We start from the raw sequence: 19,554 nt of genomic DNA on the forward strand, positions 1-19,554 counted from the left end.
CACTTGTTTCATTCTCTAGCGTTTGAATTTCAGATTTTTGGGTTAACATTAATATGGTAAAAACTACTATAACCTCCAAACTTTAGTTTTGTTTTTCGTCCTTACGAATCCCACCCAAACATTTTTGTCTACCAACAATGTAACGCGACACAACATCAAAATATAACCCAATTTGTGGGGAAAAACCTTCAATATGGCATCAATGCACGTAGCATAGACAACTTAGCAAATAACCACTATGTTTAGAAGACCACCTCGGCATTTTAACATTATATATAGAACTTCTTTTTATAATCTAGATAATAGCAGCAGCTATAATGTAAGCGGAAAAGATGTTCAACAAAATTTAATTTGATTCTACTGCGAAAGTAGAATCAAATTAAATTTAAACCTGGCACAGAGTACACTATCTAAGGATTCTAATATTGAATGATGATGAATGACATCAGTTTATTATCAATCACAGTTAAATATTATTTATATCTTCGTCCACGAAATGTAGCGGGAGCATTTAAATCAACACTAATATTATAAAGAGGCAAAGTTAGTGAATTTGTGAGATTGTGGGTCGTAATTATGCATTCACTGAAGCGACATTTATGAAAATTATACTGATTATATACATTGATTCAATTCGATCTATTATCAAATGGACGACTGTAGGCTATATATACATAATATTTAAAAACTTATCAATTTATTTTTTAATTTCCATTTTTACTTCTTCTAATTTTGATTTGGACTGTAGTGTACGTACCAAAATCATCCACTATCAAAAATTGTTCATCGATGCGGTCACGTAATCGATTTAGTACAAAAAGTAAATTTTATTTTGTTAATATCACTACTAGTGAGTCGGATAGTTATATAAATATAAGTAGTAAGCATATATATATCTATATATATTGTGGATAATAATGGAATTGTGCACCCGCCTGCGCTAACGATTTACGCTGGCGGGGTACCAGTGGAGGATAATAAGATGTTCATGATGAGGTCAGGCCATTTAGCTGGTATCTAGGGGGAACCGCCTGGAGGTCAACCTGACATGGAACATTACTAGCAATAAGATCGTCAGTCCACATTACTAACAATCCCCTTTCCTTCCTAGTAGTAACTATATTACATAATAGTTACTTCCTTGCTGGCTACTGTTATGAAAATACCTTAAAATATAAATAACCTGAATGCTCATAGTAGACAGGTGAGTATTAAAATAATGAATGTCGAACATACAAATCACACATATTGTTTGTCTTTCGACCCGGATACTAAGGTCTACCGTAGTTTGTCTTCAGCAATATTATCTTTGGTCTGAACGATGATGAGATCGTTAAGAAAATGCTACACAACATATTTTACTTGCGCATAAAGTAGAAATGTATAGATTGTTTTTTTTAATGTATTACTTTTTTGGGTATCATAATTATTACATAATTTACGAGATCAACATTATTTACAATGAGTATAAGATACCTCTATTACATTTAGATGTCAAATTCTATACGCGATTTTATAAAGAAGAAAAAGGCGGGAAGATTTATTTTACGTACGTTGTGTGTTGTTTTTTTCTGCATGTGAAGTTTGCTGATTGTCTTTATGTTATTGCTGATTCCAGAAGACCCAGAAGACGCCGTGTAATAGAATCTATAACAATATATAAAAACAGACTAATTTCAATATTTCACTTATTTTATTCATCATAATGTAGCGAAATCTTCAGAAAAAAATACTATCCGACCACCTGAAGTTCAGTTAAAAATAATAACATAAAAGATACGTAGATTTTATTTTGTAGACTGTTGATCACTTTCATGTATATAATATCTTGCGTTCAATAGTTAATTTGGTTCATTGAGTTTATGTGACAGCGGTGAATCTATCAAATGATATACGATATTACACAAAACTAATAATAATAAAAATAATCCTGGACAATTAACACAGTTAGTTCAAGTTTTAGTTAGTCCCTGGGTAAGCAGAGCTTGTGGGTACTAGAGAACTGATAGATATACGTAGTTCTTTTTATAAATTAATACATAACGTACACAAGAAAACACCCAGACCGATACAATCATACTCATGAATACAAATGTTGACACCGTGCGAGATATCGAACCCACGACCATCGGAAGTAAAGCGGTGTGTTAAACCCCTAGACCACCGTGGCCGTCAAAACTGTATAATATATTTTATTTACCATTTGTCATTCCACTTATTTGCATAAAAGGAAAACTTATTGCCTTATTTATTTAAAAACTCAACGATATTTGATTTATACGAGAGTCATCTATTCATTATTGATTAAAATGAATTGTAGGCTTAAAGTTGATTACGATTGACAGTCATTGATCAAAAGTTGTTATAAAATATATTGTAGGCGATACAAAGTGTATTGAGTTATCTTTAGTCTGTTTTTTAATCCCGGAGACAAATTTAACATTACCGATAATACCAGATTATAATATTTTTTAAATAGAGTTGTGGCACTATCGGAAATTAATATTAATTACCCATTTCTATTGGTTATCAGAAATAATATGAGGATGTATATTTTAAACACATTATTACAAAAATGTAATATGTACGTAAATTTTAAAAATCTATCGTGGAAATATCATTTAAAGTTTTACAACTAATATGTTAAAATGAAAGTTTCCGATTAGACAAATCGGTATGGCAGGTACACCACTACCGCGCTATAGGTGGTAACATTATTTGACAATTTGACATTTACACCTGTCAATTTAGTATCCGTGATCAAATTACAGACTATAGTAGAAAATATGATAAATTATTGGTAGTAAATAGTACTATGAAATGAAAGGAAAATTCTTGGAGGTATAGATGCGTGACAACTTTGTTCTTCGGATGAGGCATGAGGCATGAACTTGTAAGTACCATTAGTATCACAACTTGATGTACTTTTCAGTTTTTAGTGCCAACGGCGACATCGCTTTTCTATGATGGTCGCGAGTTCGATTCCTTGCACCGTACACATTTGTATTCATGAGTGTTTGTGGTTTGTATCGGTATATATTATGTATGTAATTACAGAAAATATCTAAATATTTATATCAGTTGTCTAGTACTCATAACAAGCTGTCACAGAAAAATATCAAACATTTATATCTACTATTATGTACAAATATATAACAATGGGCAAGCTCTCTCTTGCAACAATGAGCGGCCTTATCGCTGAAAAGTGATTTCTTTCAGGCAACCTTAGGGTAGAGAGATGCGATTGTACTTGAGTCTGGTCGAGATGTAACAAGGCAATTCAATGTTCATTATGCAGGCCGAGATAGGAGGCTGTACCACAGGTGGTTGAAGACGCATCTCAAGATTAAAAATATCTGCAACAGGTACTAATATCGTACTGAAATGAATACCAGACCATGATCATTGATTGGTAGAATTTACGCTAAAAATACATTTTGTATTTATAATATATAATTCTGACTTCTCGAAACTTTCTGTTACTATATGGTATATAAACATTTATATGATATATAGACTTTAGTCTGTGAGCATCACTAGGAGTTCGAACTTCAGCTCAGACCGTCGTAATTTCGATCTCCGTTTGAATTGACGGGGGATTGATTGGAGGGGGATTCCTCTTATTTGAACACTAGCTACTCGCGCCGGCTTCGCACGGGTATGTGTGTATTATATACATAAACCTCTCCCTTAAATCAGTCTACCTATTGAGAAAGACGTTTCAAAATCCGTTGCCTTGTTTTAAAGATTTAAGCATACATAATGACAGGCGGTGACAGCGACTTGTTTTATATTATCTAACAATAATAATGATAGTGAATCCACTCTCATCATATCATTTGACACTGGTACTTTTGTCAGTATCAAGCGTTATTACCATTGATTACCTATCGCGGATGATATTAGCTTTTTATGGGACTGTTCCTATTCCTTCGTCATGACCCAAATTCTTAGCGGACATTCACATGACATACTGTATCTGCATCGCTTATACATTATCGATGTCAACACGCGATCATGTGGCAATATAACGGTATAATCTATTCAGTAATATAAGTAATATAATGCATGCAATAATAATCATACAATCCTTACTCGTTACTAATATTATAAACGCAAGTAACTCTATCTGTCAGTCGCGCTATCACGCCAAAATAACTAAATCAATTAAAATTAAATTTCGTACAGATTCCTCGAGAGTCGAAAGGATATAGGCTACTTTTTAATGTGAAAAAAGGATTGTAAGGAATTGAAAGAGGAGATGAAAGGTTGTATAGAAAATATCATAATGTTTAAAGTTAAAACCTAGAAACTTATTTTATAGGCATTTGATTAAATATAAAAAAAAAAAAAAATTGAGTGTGTAAATTTTTTAAAAGTAGATAAAACAAATATCTGATGAATGTTTGTATGGAAATTCGTCATTCGTTGTCTACTCCACGTGGACGAATTCGCGGCCACAGCTAGTTTAATATATAAATATCTCGCGAAACAGTTTAATCGAGTTTTATGTAAATTTTGGTGTACATTTTGATAACTCTGGCAATAGTTATTATTTATGTATCCATTTAGAGATAACTAGTTATTTTTTATATCCGTAGTTGATAATGGTAGCCTATTCAGAAGTAATTTGTATAGTCAAAAGTCAGCTTGTATCATATAATATAAATGTAAATAAACTTCACTCTTTACATGAGTATAAATTTAAATACAGAGTGTAGAAGGCGAAATCCTGGTGTAAACCAATATATGAGTTTATATACAACCCTTAACATAAAAAAATGTTTGCCTCATGTCTGCCTAATATTAGATGGATTATCAGAATCGTTGTACAATAATGACGGTCGGATCGTATAAAATCAGGGATATTTTATTCCTTCTTGAATAAAATGTTTCACGAATTAAAACGCGATAAAGTAAGTCGCATACAGATAATTAAGTGTCTCAAAACGTTCAATACAGTAACTAATAATATAAATAAAAGATTATTTGGTTATATATCATTATTATCATCATTACATAGTATAAATCAAATCAAAGTCGCTGTCGCTGTCTGTTCCCTATGTAAGCTTAAAATTTTAAAACTACGCAACGGATTTTGAAGTTTTTTTTTAATAGATAGAGTGATCCTAGAGGAAGGTTTATATATATAATACATGTACGCCCGTGTGAAGCCGAGGCCAGTACATCAATATCTCCAGAAAATACAAATATTATTGTAACCATAATTTCTTGTAATTACATATAAAATATTTCATAAAAATGTCTTTTATGCGATTAATTAATTAGGTCTATTATTTTTGTCTTTTTGCAGCGACATAAGTTATTAATTTTTCCATTATTCTGGTGTCTGACCACTTGTGTTTAATGGCAAGATCAGGGTGCCTGTAATCTTAAACGAATACCTAAAGAACCTTCAGTGAGGGCAGGAGCACAATGTTATTGTTTACCATAAATACACGCTCTCGTGAGGTGTTGCAGGCGCAGCGGTATTCCAGCCTCCCCTGCGGTGAACTAATCGCATATAATTAGTCAGTATCTACTTGTATATTCACAAGTAAATACTACTTGGTTTATTTTTTATTGCTCTTGAACTTTTAGTTGCAGAACGATCTCAAAAACGTATAATATTCTTGTTGTTTATAATTTTTTTCAGTAGATAAAAATTATATTATATAATATGTTTAATTCAAAGAGGTACCTGCGTGCTTTATTGAAGAAAAATAAAAATTATATATAAATCTTGATGTATTCACAAGTAAATACTTCTTGGTTGATTTTGTATTACTCTGGAAACTTTTAGTTACAGAACGATCTCATAGACGTATAATTTACGTATTGTTTACATATTTTTTTCAGAAGATAAAAAAATATATAATCTGTTTAATACAAAGAGGTACTTGCGTACTTTATTTAAAAAAAAAAATATAATATAAATCTTGATCGGGTTTCAAATTCGATCCGTTCAATTCTGTAGCACGATCGCGGCGAGTTATTTACTTTCTGTGTTAGTTCGCAGTACGGCTGTGGATGGAGTATATGTAATGTTTAACGTGTCTAATTGATGAGAGGCAGTGACGAATGTTTATGGCGGGTATGGTATCTCGACGGTGTTTGTGTAGATGGTCGTTTTGATGGTCGCGTCGCGTTGTCGAAACGGGCGGGCGGCTGCGATCGATAGGCGGGCGGGCGGGCGCGGCGCTGCAGTCGACGATCCGCCCGTCGCGGCGTCGTCGCCGTCTTACGACACTCCGGCGACTGCCCGCGTCGCGACAACACGCGACGATGCGTGGCGACCGTGCCGCCCGCGACACGCGCCATAATAAAGATCACGAAAACTTAAAATCGTCACTGAAAAAGGGGACCAGGGCCAAAAAGCATAGGGTGGTATTTGATGAGAGCGCAAATGAATTTTTCGAGGCCGATTATATTATCGTGGTGCGAGACGAATGTGGGTATTCCGATGAAGGAGAAGGCGAAGAATGCTCCGGTTGTGGAGCATGCGAGCGCCACCAGGAACCCGAGCCCGGGGCGCTCAGTCCTCCGGAGGGGTACAAAGATATGGGGCTGTTCAATCGGGACGGGACTCTACGGGAACAAGCGTGGTGGGACGCCGGCGACGTGGTTTTGGTGGGCGAGAGATCCGGCACGGTGTTCACGCCGCAGCACCTTCAACTGCTACGTCGACTACAACGTGAAAGAATGCTCCGTTCTACCATTTGTGCCGACTGCGACGCGCACGCCGCGCTCCACCAGCCTCTCGGTGAGTCACCTCTGTCCTCGCCAAGGACAAACGTAGTCCCGTCGTCCTCGCTCCCTCTACTCGTTTTACGAAGCTGAGCGTTTGTTCATCTATAGTCCGCAACGCAGCTGGCGATCCACAGTCGATGATAAACTTGAATGAAAAAAACCTTAAAGTATACGAGCACCTTTCACACTTAATCGCTCGTTAACCTGTTCTAATATAACAAAATTAATATTTCATAAATACTTATTTTACAGTAAAAACATACAAACAACATGTTTAGGTTACGGGATTCTGCAAATGCGACTGTGGATGGATAATGCTTCGCGACTGGAATACGCATTTGCTGGTAACTTTCAATATCAGCGATTCCTAAACGTATTATATAAATGAATCAATTACAAGGAGCTACAGCGAAAACGTCGGCGAATGCGCTTGAACTAATAATAAACAGTTTCGTAAGAATCATAATAACGTATAAAGTCATTTGGGATCGTTATCAGAACAAGTGACGTAGACAAGGCGTCATGTTTCAAAACACCCGACAACCCATTGTCCTCGTCTAAAGTGAGAGCACTCGATGACTTTAGCCTTTTTTCGCGTTCATGGTCGAGCAAAGACGCTCAGACTGTTTACCGAATATTGCAAGACAATATTATAGAATTTTCTCAATAAAAACATACGCTACGTAGGTGTTTTACGCAAAATAATAGAAATTCCGTATTTAATGTTTATAATGTTGAAGGTACGCCTTGTAAACAAACACGTTAACCGATAAATACGTAACATCAATCAGTACGTTAGATTTTTGTTTACAAACGTTATTGTGTTTTAAAAAGTATTTCTTTCCAATAGTTAAATGACAAATATATAACACGTACGTACGTAAAAATAAAACACGTAATAATTGATAAACAAATGTTAAGGTAAATAAAGTTTTAATATTTCTTTATCAGTCTATTTTCAAATCGTAGTTTGTACCTACGTATACTTATCATTTATTAAATTAACATGACATAATCATTCTAATCAACAATGAAAGTACAATTATGATAGGTATACTGAAATAACAGTTTATATAACTAAATGAATTAACCAACATATTTAGTTAGTTTAAATACTATATTTAGTTTCTCACTATCTCCGAAAAGTCTATTGTAATCACAATTAGGGAATATGCATATGATTTAAATAAAAAAACATTTCAATAAAGTTTTCTCTAAAACTTATCTGATTAAAATATTTCAAGAGAGTAAAATCGTACCAAAAAGTATTACGAAAATATAGTTGTGAACGTACTTTTCATGAAAACAGCACCCTTTCAGGTATACAATAATTTATAATGTATATAAATAAGAACGCAGTTTTAATATTCGTACAGAAAATATGAAGTACATTTCAAGAAGAAACGGGTGAGGTCGCTGAATGTTTTTACGATTCAGAGACACTACACGATAAAGCAAATTCTACGGTTTGAACTAGACGTGGTCGAAAAGATATTCCAGACGAAATTGAAAATTCAAATTACTACGTCCATTTGTTGTGTATACTGTCAGAGATAACGTAATACATTAGTACTGTCATAAGTGGTACCTACTAATTACACTGCTACTGTATTCGCGTGACACTTGGAATCGAATAACGCTTATAAAGTAAACGCATTTAACTGTGCATACAACAAATAATTGAATATGATCCCGATCGCCTGCCTGCGAATATATTTGCATCGAATATAGTGGGAAATAATATCGAATTTATAAATGGGTTACTATAAAATGTAAAATAAAATAATTATATTCGGATGCTTCATCGAGGTGTTTATTAGAGGCTTTTTATCATTCATCCCATTAATCAATGAATCCAAAAGGCGAATAACAACATTACATTTTTAATGGATGGTAATTGAACGGTGCATTTGGTGTTTTAACGGTACATACACACCGGCGGGGCACTAGTGTAGGATGATAAAATGAGTCAACGTGTTGTATACTTTACTGACTAATCGGAAATGTATTTATTATTCTAACTTTATATTTAAATTTACAGTTATTTTATTCTTGTTTATACTTAAATGTCTTGACAACCGTTTCTAATATATATCTGCGTATTCCAAGACTTTTTCTGTATTTTCTTTTTACCTAAGTATATATATGGTATATACATATAAAATAAAACTGCAAGACAACGTCACGAAGTAACTCAGCCCATCATGGAAAATTGACCAGGAATTAACGATAGTCTCCAGGGGAACTGATTGAAGGTCGATTTGACGTGACATATTACTAGCAATGGGTCAACTAGTCCCCTGAAAGACGCTCCTCCATTATTACAATCTTCTTTCTTTTTTTTATATATAAAAGTGAAATGACATTTGTTAGTCTTGCTACAACTCGAGAACAACTGGACAGATTTGGCTAATTTTATTTTTGACATATTTTTAGAACTCCAATAATGTTTAAATGGTGAGAAAATATGACATGGAAAATAGAAAACATAACTATTTAATTTCCTCTTACGAATATTTGAATGCATTCTGATACATTATAGAAAACAATTGGTGACATATTAATTTAGTGTACCAGGACATATAAATTACTGCATGTATAGATAGGAAATAGTTAAGTAATTGAGGAATCCACTCTCCGTATCAATCAATTGTACTACACAAATAAAGCGCCAATAAACATTAGTCAATTCAGCCCCTGAGCGACTCATGCTCGCTACAATACATGCCTATGACGTGTCAGACGGACGTGGTGCACGCCAATACATCATAGGCGGTAATCCTATTCAGCGGCTTTCACGGCCAGTTAAAACATACCAACACTACATGTACGATATATATGTAACACTTTGTGATTTCGAAATGGAGTGAATACTGCTGATTAACGTTGAAATTTGAACGTTTCATCTCTATGTCTTATTGTTAGCTAATATATAAAATTCTCGTGTCACAGGTGTCGTGTTTATAGTCCTCTGAAATGACTTGACCGATTATGATGATATTTTATATATGTATATTCAGTAAGTCTGAGAATGTTGTTATTGAATGGTTTATAACAAATTTTTATAACCCTAAGTGTTAAGGGTGCCTAATAACAATTTTTTTATAAAAAAAATATGTTTATTACAGTTTTTTTTATTATGTGGCATTAAAAAATACATATAGCCCCAAATTTTCACCCTTCTACCATCAGCACCTATTTTATAATAGCGATTTTCATTTAGGTATATGGCGAAACAACTTTGCGGGGCAGCTAGTTAATATATAATAATAATTATGAACGCGAACGTTTGTGAGTATGGATGTTTGTTACTCTATCACGCAAAAACTACGGAACGGATTTTGATGAAACTTTGCAGTAGTATAGCTTATACATCGGAATAACATATATGCTATAAATTACACGCGGGTGAAACCGCGGGCACAGCTAGTTGTATATAAAGCGTAGTCCTTTTTTGCTCATCCGTGAATGCGTCACATTTCTTATCGTCATTATTCAACATTTCTTATACTTTACGTCATTTGTTATATGAACACACATACAAATAACCACGTTTAATGTCAGTGTACATACTGTAATCATTAAATAGCTATTACCTGCGAAGTGTTCGTATTTTATAAGAACTATGTTATATGGCATAATCTGAGATCGATTCAATTGTTTAGTAGTCTAAACGTAACATTTATACAGATGGACAGACAGACATGCAACTATATTTGTATTCGCATGGAACTATATTCATACTTTAAAATAAAAAACAACGTAATTATAGCAAACATATACTTTCAAAACATATGAAAAGTCAAGAGGATATGCTTACGGAAACTCAATAAAAAAAACGTGGGTTACTAATTATACGCATAAATAATGACCGCATCAAATGTGATTGGGCAAAATATGACCCAGTTAACAAAAGTTTTCCTACAAAAATCAGTATTAACCAACTATTAATTTTATGTAGTAATTTTTTTTAAACCATTTAATTAAAAAAGATAAAATGAATTGGTATTTAGTGAACAAGTAAAAATACAAACAAAACAAAAAGTAAAAAAACGGTTAAATTAAAGTAATTTCAATGCATTTAGTTAGATGAACAAAATAACTTATATTAATATCCGAAACCTTATTATAAATCTTCATATATCTTATATATAACATTCTCGTCTTATAAGTTAGTTACCATATTCCTCCTAAATGATTAACTTTAATATATTATTTTTGTTTGTCATATTTTGGTCTGAATCCCATTGTCTGCATTAATGCGACATAAATATTCGTAAACTAGAGATGTTTATCTAAACTTCCTACTCTATTTTTTCTATAGGCCGTGGGTAAAGATTTCATACAGTATATACAAAATATCGGAATAGGATTAGGGTTGTCACCTTTTTTGCAGTGAAAATACATTGGTTATTATAGGTAAGAAAAAACGGAGATAATATCAAAATAAAGTACAATTTATTTTTCTTTCTTGTTATTGTTTATTTTAAAACATATTTTTTATTGCTTTTTGCAGTTTTTATCAAATTAGTATCTCTATTAAATAATTGCACGGCATCTTTACATTCTATATTTAGATTAAAATAAATAATGAATAAAATCGATTCAGTCAGCACCAATCGATAAATTTCGTTTAATGAAAAGATACATTCGACTAAACTTTTCAAAATCTCAAAGAAATCAAATCTAGCGAAATAAAGTATTTTCATCTACTTTATTGTTCACATAAAGCATAGAGTACAATTACCTGAAATAACGTACAATACTTTATTATAAAGTACGGGTGGTAACCCTAAATAGGATGTACATACTCAAATATTCCGTATGTTTTGAAACTGCGGTGCTCGCCGCTCGTCTAGCTCGCTATCACTGAGAATTGTACTGTAGTAATGTAGGTACCTAGTGTACTGTAGTAACCTGTCTCGATGCAGCACGATGTTGGTCTCACGTCTGAGCGACATTCAATCAGGTAGTTGGGCGTCGACTTGTTTACTATTGGTCATAATTTATATTATTATTACGAGTTGCTGTTTTCTTATTATTTCTATTTAAAAAATTGATAATCGTGCACCTATAGGGATAAATATTATCGTATCTTTAAATTCTTTAAAAAATATTCGTAGTTTCAGACTTTATCTAGCATAAATAGCATAGTGTGAGATTTTTTAAGATTATAAGTAGAAAATAATGAAGAAAATAGTGACTAGTAGATGGTGAGGGATGGAAACTAAGACGTCGGCGACGAGCAAAAGAAAACGGCACCGGTATGGTCGGAGAAGATTGTGTATTTGACTTATGTCATATAAAAACAATATAGGTATAATATTATAAAAAACATAAATAATAAAAAAGTCGCTGTCGCTGTCTGTATGTTTAAATCTTTAAAACTACGCAACGGATTTTGAAGCGATTTTTTTAATAGATACAGTGATTCTAGAGGAAGGTTTATGTATATAATACATATACGGGCGAAGCCGGGGCGAGTAGCAAGTGTATAATAAATAAGTTCTATCTCAACAAGGTTAACATTTACGGGATAATACCAAACTACTAGAACTAGATGAATACGCTACGTTTTGATTTAGCGAATGTACCTACCTATTAAATTACAGACTATTAAAAACGATCATCTATACGAGTTTAGTTGAAAAAGAAAATTAATTTAGTGTGACACCAGATTTGTTCGTTGTAGTAAGTAAGTATGAAGTAATTAAAGAAGCGATGTTTCGTCTCTCAACTTGTATCTTCTAATATAGAAAAAGTTATAATATACTAATATAGATAAAGTACTTGTATCTTGTTTATTGCTATAGGCTACTAGTTATCGTAATTATGATTGATACACCTATTCCGAATATAGTACAAACTAATGTCTATGAAAAATAAATAAATCGTTTATGTATTACATTTCCATACATTACAAGATCGAAATGATTTTGTAGTAAAATAGAGTCGCTGCAAATATAATTTGAAATTACCAATGGGGTCTGTATGAAGTTCCCTTAACACAGTTTGGCTACATAATTCATTATTAATGCTTGTACGAAATTCGACATCTATACATAGGAGTGTTTGTTTATTGCGTGAAATATGGATCGAATAAAACAGTGTAGTGATACAGTATAGATATACAATTGGGGCACCAGTCGACTAAGATAAGAGTAAAAAACAGACAGTTTGGTCCAAAATAGCAAATTCATCAGATATCAAGCACGAAGATATCTATGGAGAACTGCGTAGAGATTGACATGACTGTGTTAACGAGTAGGTACACTATGGGGAGGGCAATAATGACTACTCGTGTGTAAATTTAACAACTTTACTACTATTTTCAATATCATTATTATATTACATAGTATAAAACAATGTCGCTGTCGCTGTCTGTCCCTAAATCTTTAAAACTACGCAACGGATTATGAAGCGGTTTTTTTAATAAATAGAGTGATTGAAGAGGAAGATTTATATACATATATAATACAGGTACATCCGGACGAAGTCGGGGCGAGTAGTAGTCATATATAAAATTTTCGTGACACAATGTTGGTTATCATACTCCTTCTATACGGCTTGACCGATTTTGTAAGATTTTTTTATGCATATTCAGTTGGTCTGAGCATTGGCTATAGAGGATAGAAGAGTAAGTTAGCAATAGGGACTAATGGTTCCATTCCTGTCTATATACCTATGACCTATTATGATATGAACTTGTTTATATCCAGCAGAACTCCCTAAAGACCATTATTTTGATTGCGAAACTCGTCGCGAGACTGAAGATCTAACCAGGCATTCTCAACTTACCTTCGTCCACTGAATACTGTTAGCATAAGCCCATTACAGGCGCTATATGGATAGCGCCTAGCCTTTTTCATTATTAATTAAAAAAAAGAACTTTAATTCACATTACTAGCAATATCATTTGTCTCTACAGAGAAGTCTTATGGTAGAAATCGATCTATTTTAATAGGTTTGTAAGATAATGCATCCACTTATTTTCTAAACAGTTTTCACTGGCATTTATTTCAAATCTCTAGAGTTTGTATAATTAAAAACTGAAGTAGATAACTCGTACTGTAGATTACAAGTCATATAAGTAAGAATCTAATTTACATACTATACAACTCTCATTTATTATTATTTAGTAATTTATTGGATATTTTCGAAGATACCATAAGTAGGTACTCTTATGGTAATTACCTACTTAAAACGTACCCAAATATATTAATTTGTAAATATGTGTTTAAGGATACTTTTAATTTTATTGGAAAATCTGTTAAAAACCTGTTTGATGTTCGTAATCTTATATATAAAATTTTCGTGTCACAATGTTAGCTACCACAGGTACTCCTCCGAAACGGCTTGACTGATTTTTATAAAATTTTATTGCAGTAGGTCTGTGAATCGGCTACTACCTATTTCTTTTACCCTAAGTGATAAGAGTTGTACACATTTTTATTATTTTATGACTTTTTTTATTTTAAAATTTGTGATGTATCATTAAACATATATACAACCTTAAATTATCACCCTTCTATTCACCAACTCCTATTTATTAATAGCGATTTTAACTTATATGGCAAAAGAACGTTCAGTCAGTAAAATATGAATCACTCCATTATTTATTTAATGTAAAGACGTGAATACATAGAAAACTACTCATTATATAAATAAACGAAATGCAACTATAAATATTATATACCTTGATAATTCTCCCATTATGAGGTCGTCTTCAAGTTACTAAGCGGATTACTAGTCGCACTGAGAATTATAACAATCGTGAGAGACACTCGCTTCTCATTACAATAATAAATAGATTCCTTACTCATATTATATTGTTTTTAGTTGCACTGCAGTTATTGTAACTTGACCTGGTGTTCCCACCACATTTATCTCTATTATGTCATTCGTGAAACTTGATACTTTCTTCAGTACCTACCTTTTTACTTACACGTAGGTAATCACGATGCAGTTAATATTGAATTTTACAACATACGAGCGAATTAATTATCTCTAATTATATGTATGTAGAAGATAATACTATTATATATTTACAACTTTTACAAAAGCTCTTGTTGTTCCGTTTGTCTTTTTGTAATAATGTAAAGCCTAGAAATTTTATTTCTGTCATCCTTGGTGATCTAGCGGTTTAGCGAATTGTCTTATTTTCCGACGGTCGCGCGTTCGATTCCGTACGTATCCGTTAGGCAGAAGTTGGCCTTCAGCCGCTCCATAAGTCTACCCGCGGATTTGGAGTGCCATCTGCGAATGCAGATTATGGAGCGGCTGAGGGTGAGTACCCTCTATCGTTCCGTCAAGCTGACTCTATCATTCAGACCAGCTACGGCTTCTAATGATGTTAAGCATTGGAATAGTTAAAAAAAAGTAAAGGTACGATAACTTGTACGGTGTAAGCACTTGTATACATAAGTATGATTGTTTGTATAGGTCTATATGTTTACAAAAGAAAATGTATTTAAGTATTTACATCAGTTGGCTAGCAGGTACCCATATCGCAACCTCTGCTTATCTTGTGACAAGATGGCGCTATGTGGATTGTCCAGGGTTATTTTTATGAAATATACTTTAGATATATAAATCGTAGATCATTCTTATATAATTGCATAAATGTATACAGAATAGCATGTTTAATTTGTACTAAAACTCAAGTTTATTGTTAATTAAAACTCGCTCTAACAGCTACTGCAAGTTACGCATTCATGGCTACTTAGGGCATACCTAAATGTTATGCCTGGCCCGAGTTCTGTACTAACAAAATATCTAACACCAGATATATATATATATAGTTAATTTTAGCTACGGGAATGTAAACTGAAAATAATCCTTTTCTTTTTTCGGACTACTCTTATGCTGTTGACTGCAACTGGCCTTTACAGCTTCACCGGACGTTAGGGGGCGAGTGCAGATGGCACTCCAAACCCGCGGAAGGACTTGTGAAGCGGCTGAAGGCCAACTCCTGTCTGACGGATACTACTTTAGTCTGAGGGTACCACTAGGGGTTCGAACCTCGGTTCAGGCCGTCGTAATTTAGATCCCCGAACTGGACGGGGGATCGATCGGAGGGGAAAATAATTCTTCTAATTAATTATTGTATTGCTAAGAAACGAACGCACCTAACCCAGGCAACTCTATGCTTGGCCCGTTTCGAAATAAAATAAGAATTTAACATAAACTGCCAAGTGTCGAATACAAAATAAAATGTAAAAATAAGTTTCCTTGAAATAAATGTCCCATTCAATACTTTTAGCAACAAGCGAACGTGACAATGTCACAAAAACCCGTGTATGATTTTTTAACTCAAATAATCATTCACAAGATTTAGACAGCTTATGGTCGCTACATTTTATGTACTTATGTGTCCATATACGTACTGTAAAGTGAAACAACTTAAGAGGCGGTGGCACTGTAAATGAACGTGATGATAATTTTGTAATACACTTACATGTACTTTTATAGTAGTAATTAAGTACATGAAGTGAAAATATATGAAGTAAAAAGATACTGTGAAATTTAATAACCTTCTAATACATACGCCTTAAACATATATGTATATATAATAAATAATCGTTTCGTATTTCGCTGACATTTTTGTTCTGGCTAGGCATAGTAGGATAGACAACCCGAAAGTGAAACTGTCCCGTAAAAATCGGAAAGATAGTCACTTAAGAATGAATTAGCATACATTCAGAAATATCTACATATGTACTTCGATCCTCTTTTAAAGTCCTCTTCATTCCTCGCCTTCACCCCCTTGAAATTGCGTAGGGACTCACCTCGTCTTATACACAATTATAATATTTTTAATAGCAGTCCACGAAATTCCTTCGATTCATAGAGTCGCATTTCGCAGTCTCGTATCGGCTGTCTTGTAGGCGGCTGCGTTAGTTGAGGAAAAAAAGGTAATCTTTTACATGATTTTTACAACATATTCTTGTCAATTTAAAACTCCAATTGTTGTATCACTAATACCACTAATTATATATTAATTATTACTATAATTAAATTAATAATAGTTATATTAACTATCATGAATTTAATAATAATAATAGTAATAATATAATATATTTCTTAATTTATCTCTTTATTAATTAATGAATTTCCATACTTGACTTTTTCATTGGTGTTTTAAATTCAAATTTGTAAATAAGCGTCAAATTATATAAATGATTAAAAATTATGTAAATTTCACATCTATAATTTTATTTAGAACTTAGTTTTATTTGAAGTTATTGCTTCTGTGAATGCTTTTACAATGTCCGTTTTTCTGTAGTCACATCTAAAGACATCGCTGGCTATCAGGCAAGAGTAATGTCATAATATTTATGTTCTTGTTTTCATACAGTGAATGTATGAAACAATATCAATAGTTTACATTAAGTTATTCCTTTGTTTATTTCATATAATCGGATTTATACAATAGTGGTACATATATATATGTGTGTATATGTACCACTATTTAAGGTAATTCATATATATTTTATTGGAATTTCTAATGTGGAGTTGCATTTACAGTATCTGAAACTAATGAAGTACTATTGAATTAACGAATTACTTATATGTATCTACAATGTATATACAGAATCGAGCTAATATTTAAACGCAATTATTTAGACTGTTTTCAAAAACAATTAAATCTGTCTTCATCGCCTCCGATGGATCTCCCTTTTAATTCAAACGGGGATCGAAATTACGACATCCTGTGCCGAGGTTCGAACCCCTAGCGGTGCCCTCAGGTTAAAGTCGTATCCGTCAGGCGGGAGTTGGCCTTCAGCCGCTGCATAAGTCTTTCCGTGGGTTTGGAGTGCTATCTGCATTAGTCCTCTATCGTCCAATAGCATTAGAGTAGTCCGAAAAAAAATCATGTCATTTTCATTAGGATTCTTAAAAATTTTACCGGCTCATTATTAAGAGATAATAAACACACAGGCAGACATAACGTACTGTTGTATTTATATACATAATAATACTCGTACTATTATGAATATATGCATTGCACAAAACTATTATTAAAAATTGTATACCCTATACCAATATGTTATAATTGTTTTTAATAATAATATTACTTCAACTTGGCGCCCTCGGTGGTCTAGCGCTTTAGCACACCGCTTTACTTTCGACGGTCGGGGGTTTGATTAACATTTGTGCACCGTGCGACAAATCGATCTAATGAGTCTGATTGTTCGTATCGGTCTGGGTATTTACTATATATTACTGCTTACCATGGAACTAGATGGCGCCGTGTTATTTATGCAAGTTTATTTAAATTAGATAATTTAATGTAGTTCTTCATTTCAACTGCAGGTACTGTAAATGTTAAAAGAATAACTTATGCCAGCTTATCAGTGTATATCACTTTTAATTTTGCGACGAGAGGATGAAATAACGACCGATCCTCAGTGTTCGGCTTGAGTTACCTAATTTAATTCACAAATTGCTTCTTCAAGAGTCTTACTACGTTCAAGTCAAGGAAAATTTTATCTTCATTAATTATATCAACTGTACAAAAAAATTAAGTACCTTCGTTGATAAATAATGACAAGAATTAAAAATACTATGACAGACGAAAGTAATTTATATTTAGTTTCCTTTCATGGAAATTTTTCAACCATAAGCCGCTGTTCCTTCTGGTAAGAAAAAGCTAAGCTAACTACCGTTACTATACTAATGAAGCAGATCATTGAATATTTTATTTTAAACTACTACTTATACAAAAATTATACATAACCTCTTTCTATCATCATATGAATTGTAGGTAGCGGGGATGAATTATGAGTAGATACATACTTGTCCTAGATACAACCAATTACCTCTCAATTACCTATGATTTCTACCATCATTACATGTCTGGCGGTCCTCCCCTTCACCCTCGTAGGAAAAATCCTATGTAACTATGCCGACATACAATTCAAAACCTTCTCACCACCCCAGTGATTTTTTAACATAAAATATTTCCATCATAGGTAATTTCACATATTCATCCTATATAATTGCCCCCTCCATACTTAATGAATTTCTAATGTTATACTGTGCCGGGCCGTCCTTCCCATCCTACTAGCTAACAGCTATACTTATGTATCTATACCAAAAAAATACATGTAACCTCCCCGTCACCCAATGATTTTTGGAATATATTTACATACGTAATTTTACCTACGTAAGCTCTTATTATTGTTTTTACAAAGAAGCGTAGGAAGGTATTAGGACAGTACATTTTATTTTTCTTATTAGCAAAATTGTTTTCTCCTTGTCAAGATTACTAATTATAATGTTAATTTGAGTGCTTTCATCTAAATTGACACTATTCAAAGTGTATTTATTGGAGTCTGAAATGTAGATTCGCCGTGGGGAATAATTTACATATGGCGACGAAACAGTAGATTTATTTTCTCTTTGTCAATGTGATTTTTGAGGGTAGAGAGAGAATTAACGGTGGACACACAGTTTAACGTATGTTCTACGATCCATTGGACATCAAACGTATTTGGACAGAGCAAAAATGGACGACTTTGCTTTGCAGGTGGGCGCTGCGGTTCGGTTCGCCGATACCGCAAACATTGTTTGTTTGCGGTATCGAGCGGTGACTGTAGGTGCAAGTCTGAATAAAAAAAAACTATATTGTAACAACAGCCATTGTTCAACAGATAGTTAAAACGACTATATATCTTTTTATACCTTATCTTATTCTACTAAACCGGCATTTTAAATACTGTCGAATTTATTTAAAAAATTGATAGAATTTTATTCATACCTAAAAGTCGAACACTAATAAGTTACGACTGAGTAAACTAA

General features: G+C 33.2%; 1 protein-coding gene across 1 annotated transcript in view; it reads left to right on the top strand.

The window, feature by feature from the left end:
* Positions 1–6,285: 6,285 nt before the first annotated feature.
* The window catches only part of LOC131853020 (uncharacterized), a 116,368-nt gene continuing 103,099 nt past the window's right edge, over positions 6,286–19,554 (top strand). Inside the window, exon 1 of the mRNA XM_059203811.1 lies at positions 6,286–6,763. Within this exon, the coding sequence (XP_059059794.1) occupies positions 6,286–6,763 (478 nt within the window). The remainder of the gene's footprint in view (positions 6,764–19,554) is intronic.

The sequence above is a fragment of the Achroia grisella genome, unplaced genomic scaffold (genome assembly GCF_030625045.1).
Source record: "Achroia grisella isolate CSIRO2021 unplaced genomic scaffold, CSIRO_AGI_Agris_v1 utg874, whole genome shotgun sequence".
NCBI lineage: Eukaryota > Metazoa > Arthropoda > Insecta > Lepidoptera > Pyralidae > Achroia > Achroia grisella.